The following is an 8,211-nucleotide window of genomic DNA, read 5'->3' as shown; positions in this document are numbered from 1 at the left end:
GCTGCGGGTGTTTCATAGCTCAGATTCACGACAGGTCTCGGCAAAATATCATTCTGAAATGATAACAAGTAAAAATAAAAAGACCTCCTGTCATCCAGTCCCAGTTATGCCTTTTGAAAACCTGCAGTGAAGAGAAAGGTCGGTGATGAGAGCAGCCAATTTCCAGAGACGTGAGACAAAATGTCTTTTTGCTCATTTGTTTTATCGGCATTAGGCAAAACAAATATTTCTGTCATCAACCTATTTCATTGGTTACGGCCAGTGTTTTTGCAATGGCTCTGACTCATTTTCCATTTTCTCTCTGTTCAATTGATAGTCATCTGTATCTGTTACTGATGCCAGTACATTTCGTACATTGTAATAGAGTATGAATCCTGTTAGCAAAGCTTTTAAAAGCTTCTGAAGTCATAGCTTCCAGAGAATATTCATGGCCACCCGCAGACATATACGTACATTTACGTGCATTGTTATGCATAATAATGGCTCATCTCAGCAGTAGATGATCTCATTGTCTAACCCTAATCCTGTAATATGCTGCAGTGTGACGTCCGTGTGACGGCATTTTTTTCCCCCCCAGAATCGTCAAGAGACTTCACCATCTCTGATTAATTTGACTCGGATTGAAATTCACGCAGCGACTAAAAGCCCTGACTGCATTATGAAGGCTTCAGCTGTATTCTTCTTGCGTCTCCTCGCCTAAGTGTAAACGCTCAGTGACTAAAGAACGACCAAGAACTTCCAGAGACAGTGAAGGAATCTGAAGAAAAACCTGCTGTGATGTATATTTCAGTTTTTCACTCACTCTCTTCTTTGCGCGGCTGCGGTGATCATTGGATAGACTTGACAACCAGCCAGAAAAAGAAATCATCTTGGAAACTTCTGTCGGTGCAGTAACACAAACATGTCATTTGGGTTACAGGAAAGATGTGTGATTTTAAGCATCCAAATTAATTAACGTGGCCATCTTCAAGGTCTCCAAGTTGCTGTAAATAATTTAGTTTCCACTGTAGGGATGTGTGATGAATACATTCTGCCTTACACGGGCCCACTCAGCTGTCAATTTTTGTCTGTAAAAGTTCCTGAATGCACTTTTGTTGTTTTTGCATGGTTTCCAATTTGGCCCTAATTGCCTCACGGGTCGAAAAAGAGTTGGACTCCGAACTCATCTTGAACTGGCGCTCATTAATGGGGTGCTGCAATCAAATTCTGATACTACTCTGAGGTTTTGGATCATTTGCAGTCTATAATCAGGGCTTTAGTGAAATGCAGCTACGCATGCTTAATATCTGTTCATGATAGATGAAAACCCTTGAGCAGTTTCTTTTGGAATGTGAAACACAAATTCAAGCAAAGGATACCATGTTTGCGCTGCATTATTACATACCCAAATACTATATATGCAATGGACGTGTATTTTCTCCAGAGTTGACGCCGTAGCATCCTCAAACAATACACCAGACAAGATGAAATGAAAAATCCAAAGAGCATTGCACTCATGGGGAGGGCAATGGAAGTAGATTGACAAAGGAAAATCATTCCAAATCTAAAGAACAGATTAATGCGATCTTTGCGATAACAGGAACGTTGGAGAGTGTATTTTTTTTTCCTTTAAATTTGAGATGGTGTACTGAAACTTATTGATATAGTCAGTAAAAGATGAGCATGCACATCCAGCCAACCCTGTGTTCTGTTAGTGAAATCAAATTTGGATGTTTGGAAATGTGCTTTGGACTAATGACTACCGGTTGACTGTGGACAGCTGGCGGTTGTCTGTTGCTGCTGCTGTGTTGCTGTGAGCAGATGTCCTGCAGAAGCAGCTCCGTCAGGGAACCCAGGTCAACATTTTGCTTGGCTTGCTTCCAGTGTCAGTCAATGGAAGACAAGGGAATCAAGTCAAACTAGAACACTCACAACAAGTCAGAGTCTTAACTGCAGTTTGTCAGAGGCGTGTGGGCCTATTTACCACATAAGATTTTCGGAATAGTAATGACAAATATATCTGCATCTCAGGGTGTAGCACCCTGTATGTGCGTTACGCGTACACCACGCTGGGACAGTGGATTCAGCTGGAGTGTCTTGAAAAGTTGACAGCCAACTGCCGCCCTCTGTCACTGGCTGCCTGTCCGCAATTATGACTCAGTGGGCCCCACATCTCAGAGGAGAGCAAATGAGGGGAAAAAAAACAGCCATCAGCAAGAGGAGCAGAGGTTAGCCATCCTTCCAGGAGTTGCGCTGCACAGTCAAGTTCCACCTATCTTGTTCCAAGACCTCCCTCGAGATTACAGCATGTGTGAACACAAGGAAGCCTACATGACATTATTTTTCCAAGGGAACCTAAAAGTCCCAAATGATCCCAATTAACATCTATATTCATCTTAAAGGCACCAAACCACGATCAATAAAACCACAATTGCTGCCTACCTTTCCACTCAATGAAACAAGACATACCAAATCTTTTTTTTTCCATCAGAGAATGAAATAAAATTGCAAAGTACAAAATAACATGTGCATCAATCACACATTGAAGTTGTAAATGTAGGTCAGTGGCTCTGATCGTGTGTTAGTGGGCCTTGCCTTGCTGCAAAACAAGAGTCCAAACGATCCCGAATCAGGAATTAAAACGTCACGCCGAATTTTATGTCGTACGCATGGACAATTCTAAATTTGCAGTATGATTTCATGCTCATACTTGATGCTCCAAGAATGACCTTCAGAATGTCCTCTATCTTTAAAGTCGAATGTTTTAACGAGCCCGCTGAAACAGTTCACCGAGCGCCCGCCGTCTTTGAACGTTGCGTGGTGAGGCTGCACCACACGTGCGGTTTGGGCCAATTAGAGAGCGCTCTTGATTCCCAGGCCTTGAACGCATCGGATTGGATGCTAGAGTTAGATAAAGGCAGGTTCAAAGATCACCACCTCATTTGTGACCAAGAAAATGTTTTGATTGAAAAAACTCCTCGCTCCTCGCTTCTCGTGCTGGGAATGGGAGTGGTGAAAGTGGAGGTTTGTGTGGCCAGCGACATGTGCTTTCCTTATTTCCTCCAAGTTGACTTCTTTGATGCGGCCAGCAGAAAAGAGACGTTTCTTTCTCCGTGAAGGAAGGCCACGATGCAGATGAGTGGATAGGAATAAGGGGGAGTTTAAAAAAAGAACTTCTCAACAGGACTGTTTGGGAGAAGGATGGACACAAAGTGATGTGTGCCAGCAATCTTTTTGAGGCAAGTCTGAGATCTCCAGAATCAAGCCTTTTTAATAGCAAAGTGGGTTGAGAGAGCCGCACCGACAGCCACGAAATCTCTCTCACGGGAGCGCATCAGCGCTGACTCTGAGACGACCTTGGCTGAGAACAAGCGGCAATTATTCTCCCCAAAATGGCTGCATGGTAGACCAGGAAAGTGACTCCTGCCTGTTAGTTGTTCCGACTCAACTTGACGAGCATTAAGGTCAGCCAGCATTCACATGCGAGCCATCCCGTAAGGCTTGAACCTATTCAACAATGCATCTTTGTTCAAATGAGCTCATCGAAAATAGAAACTAGAAAGACAACATACTCATATGAAACATTTTTCCTCTTCTTCTTTCTTGATCCTTCCCATTGTTTGCACTATAAACAGTAGGAATCCAGTGAATAAAAAACTTTTTTCACATCCTGTAGTCTCTCACATTTCCCGAACAGAGCTTAATTTCCAGATCCATTTTGTGCATGATTTTTTGTATTCTGAATATTCAAATATTACAAATAATACAAAGCGTTCTGTTTGTTTTCAAACAAAGTTCTTGCATAAAAGCAAAATAAAATTGAGGAAGTCGAATAAACACACTAAGAAAAATAAAAGGGAAATGTTTCAACAACAAAAATACATTGTATTGAGAAAAGGCTATTTCCATCATTTTATTAGATGCGTCATAGTAAAGTCAGACATAAAATATGATCAAATGTAAAATAAATATTTTGAGTTTGTCCGTGCCCTTTCACTTTCACTCCGGCATAAAATATTCCCCTGATATTTCATATGTGCATTTGATCCCTTCCCACACAGGCTAGATTATGAGTGGGAATTTGTAAAATGACTTCTACACCACTGACAACACAGCACTGCTGTTTCTCAACAATATTACACGGAGAGGAAAAAATAAGCCGCACATAATAAAGAAATTGTTTCCAATATTGCAGCCTTCAAACGTGTAAAATATATTGCTGGAGTGTTCAGACAACACCATAATAATGATAAGCATCTTGGGATGGGGGTTGAGAGTTAGAAGAGTGATTACAAATAAATACACAGTACTGGACTGGCTTGTCTGCAGCCTTCTTTGAAAACATTGCCATGGAAAGATTGTTATGCGTTGAGCTTGGAAATGACTTGACACAATTTGCAATGCACTATGTGTCCATTTAGAACAGGGCGAGAAGCAGGGAAGGTCTTCTTTTATTTGTGTGTGTGTGTGGGGTGAGATAATTCAGCCGTCACTCTTTATTTCATGAATGTTTCAAATTTAGCTGTAGAATTCATCTGTTGTTGTTGCCATAGGGGGGGATTGGGGGTAACTTTTTGTGTAGTTGAACTATTGCATTGAATTATTGAATAACCAAAGCAATTGAAACATGATGGCACACTTTATTTACATACAGATGACATGTTTGGACACATTTTGCCTTTCTTTTAGTGATCAGGAGAGCATTGTAATGTCATTTTACATTTTCACACACGCATATTAATATTTGCTGAGACATCCTGTGTGATGTGCTGAAAGCTAAACCGCAGTGTAGAAAGGCAAGACAGGGCATTCTCACTTAAAATGAGGACAGCTTTTCTCCCAAAGGGCACCGAGTTAGTAAAAAAAAAAAAAAACATGAGAACACTGCCATCCTGATTGTGACCTCATCAAGTGGAACAGGTAAATATTTAGTGAGAACTGCGATTGCTGCCGGCCAAAGACTATTCATCGCTGTCAGCGAGTAATAATGAACAGGCGTGAACATTCATGAGCATGAGTGAAAACATCTTCTGCAGAGAAAGGCCTTTTCCATTGCTGCACCCACGTGAGCACTTACCTCAAATTACTACTGCACCAATATTGCAGTATTGTCTTGTTGAAAGAATGTTTCATATGATCATTTTTCCTCATTTATTTGGACCTCCAATTCATTTGTGGTGACGTCATTGCCAGTTGAAGGTGTTTTCCCTAACGACAACTCAAGTCGATCACAAGCATGGATCACCAAAAAGTGTGATTTCAGACTGGCCAGGTGACTTTCCCCACAGAGTAGCAATGCGCACAAGTACATCTGTGAAAACATGCGTGAGTGGCAGCCCTGGGAGGCGTCAAGTGAGTACAATGGGGAGGGAACCACAACCAGGCCTCCATGTGTGGATAATAAACACAGCAGACAGGATGTGTTGCTCCCTGTGTAGCTTATTCATGTTGCTTGGCGGAATAGAGTGTGTTTTTGAGAACACGCACTGCTTTTGCCAGGTCAATGAGACTGGGCTCTAATGATCTTTTGTTCTACATTCACAGCCATATAGATAATGAGGGAGGAATTCGCACACATACCTACTAGGCTTCATGGAGGAACAAAACTATCAGATTCTCTCTCAAGCATGAATTAGTTCTCCAGATGCATCTCAATCAAACTTTATTTTAGTAGTTCAATTGCAAAAGTGAAACTCGGATGCTATGTGGGGTTTAGTTCGGAAAGATCATATGGATCTTTTGGAATCAATTCCCGCATAAATGGGTCATGAAACATTATTGTCATGGGTGCGGAACCAAATGCAGGGAAGCAGGGAAGTGAAACAGGTGCAGCAAAAAAAAAAAAAAAAAAAAGGTAGGTAACAACAAGAAACACCTGGTTACCTGTCTGAGGGAGCTGATGGGTAAACACAAGTTGAGGAGAGTTAAGGCCTGTCAATATTTTATTTGGTATTCTAAATTTAGAATACCAAATAAAATGTGAAAATAATTTACGCATATATTTAAATATATGCGTAAATATATGCGTAAAAAAATCCCAGAGGTGGACACAACATAACGGGACAAAAGAGCAAGAAAAAAACATGCAAATAAAATCGAATCAAAACATAGATTATGCCGTTTTGAGACAAGCGTTTCTACTTTATGTACTGACGGCAAAGTCATGTGACTTCTGGATTCCGTCAAGTTGAGAAGCGTGCACGTCCAAGCCCATGCACTAAAGCTGCCGGGAGGGACTTTGCGGACAACGACAGCGGCAGCGCTTGCCAGCAGCTCTGACAAAACCTTTGAAATGATAATTACAGAGGCAAAGTGTCATTAAACCGTGCGCCAAAGTTTGTCGAGACTTTTGGAGCGCGCTGTCCACATTACGCATGGCGCACCACTTGTTGATGGCAAGAATGGAACGAAACAAGTCAAGACAAACATTGGCCACGCTTCCGATCGAGGCTTGAAAACAGTCGCGCCGCTTTGCTGTTTGTGGAGATGACGGCGTGAGAGCTTCGCAGGCTGGACTTGACACCGAGCCCATGTTGGGAGCGAGCTGGGAGGACATCACTTGACAGATGAGCGCGAGAAGGAGCACACTCCATCATGAGGATTGTGACTTTACTGTGCGCCATGCTCGGGCTGTGGGGCTCCGGCGTGAGCGTGGCCAACAGGAACAACTGCCCGGACCTGATCGTGGACAGCTGTCAATGTTCGGCCGAAAGGTCCAAAGACCTGAGCAGGCAGCACGTCCGAGTCAAAGTTGTGTGTGATGATGTGGACCTGATGGAGACACTGCACCCGAGCTTTTTGCCCAACACAACCTTCTCACTGTAAGTAAGGAAGTCAAATGAGAAATGCAAGAAATGACACACAGACGTTTATTTCCAATTTTCAAATGTATGCAGCAACTGTATTTTTTCTCTACATTCTAAGGTTGACAGAAATTCTCCATTTGGTTTGAATTCCATACACCTGACCAGGAAATCAGCCAAACAAATTGTCTGACACCCCCAAAACAGCAAACTTGGACAAAAGTAGACCCTAATAATTGCAAGTTATTAAAATGTGGATGTTCCACTTTGATTGCACATCTGAGAAGCCCTCCCGTGTGCTCTCCTGTTGATGAAATAGCACTTCATACACTTAGGGGGGTTGATAATGTTCCTTGCTTCTCTGCAGGTGCACTGACTGACTGCTCCCCCAATAAACAGTTTTATTTCTTGAGAAGTGCCTTCAGTAACTATGAAATATAAAGGCTATTGATAAATTACTGCCAAGCATTTTGCACGGCGAACTCAGCTGATTAATGCTAGCACTTTGCTTACAGTCATTTAGTTTGGAGTTTTCTTTTGTGCAGGCAGCCAAGGGGACTTTAGTTCCTCTAAGTGGCAAATGGTTAAGGGCTGGGTTCTGTATTTAGCATTTGTCAATTGGATGCTTTTTGCAGGTGCTGAGGAAATTGAAATCTTAAAGTAGAAATAAAGGAAGCAAATAATCAATTATGCATGGAGCCATTTGGAAGTATGTTTTGGCAGATTGACCTTTTTTCATAGCAAGAGATGAAAAGTATGGGAAAATATGGAATTTGATTTAGAAAAGTATGGAAAATGGGAACAATGATATGGAAATGATATCTAAAAGTTGCAAAACAATCATATTATTATGATTATCTTTTTTTTTTATTTTGATGTAAAAATAATCAAATCCTATCTTTAGTTTTTTCTCCGAATTTTGAAATGTCAAACGTACAGGAACCCAGTCATGGAGTTGCGTGACGATTCCGCCTTATTTCTTGGTCGCCTGCTCTGGCTGGCCAGGAAGCAGTTTTCCTGCGCTAGGAAATGTGACCTTTGTCAGGCTGAAGTGGCCTCCCTGCTCACTCTTTTGTTTAGATGTGCTGTGCAAATAAATACATATATCCAGGGAAGTGTGCACATACCAATGTCAAGTGTAGGCAGCACTACAAATCTCCCAAATGTTTCCCCAAATGATCTCTTGTCATTTTCTCCTGCTCCTATAAGCAACGTGGACAATGAAGTGCTTGTCAAAGCATTTCCTCAGAGACCACTGAAACACGTTGCATTCAAGCGTGGAAACCATTGCCTCTTTGGACTTGTTTATACTTGCATTTTCTTATTTTCATATTGCTGAGGAGACAGACAGAGAGAGAGAGAGAGAGAGAGAGAGAGAGAGAGCGAGAGAGAGCCTTGCAGTATTGCAGTGCTTTGGAAATGCACTCAG

The 8,211-nt window shown here is 41.8% G+C and overlaps 1 protein-coding gene across 2 annotated transcripts in view; it reads left to right on the top strand.

Moving 5' to 3' along the window:
- The first annotated feature begins 6,186 nt into the window (after positions 1-6,186).
- adgra1b (adhesion G protein-coupled receptor A1b) overlaps positions 6,187-8,211 on the top strand; it is a 64,625-nt gene continuing 62,600 nt past the window's right edge. For both annotated transcript variants that reach the window (XM_085921955.1, XM_085921954.1), the window contains exon 1: positions 6,187-6,800. In XM_085921955.1, coding sequence (XP_085778081.1) covers positions 6,574-6,800 — 227 coding nt within the window. In that variant the 5' untranslated portion in view covers positions 6,187-6,573. The remainder of the gene's footprint in view (positions 6,801-8,211) is intronic.

This window comes from Syngnathus leptorhynchus, chromosome 10 (assembly GCF_054491065.1).
Source record: "Syngnathus leptorhynchus isolate UIUO chromosome 10, UIUO_Slep, whole genome shotgun sequence".
In the NCBI taxonomy this organism is placed as follows: Eukaryota; Metazoa; Chordata; class Actinopteri; order Syngnathiformes; family Syngnathidae; genus Syngnathus; species Syngnathus leptorhynchus.
Note: the sequence above shows the minus strand (reverse complement) of the source record. Positions and strands in the feature narration are given on the sequence as shown.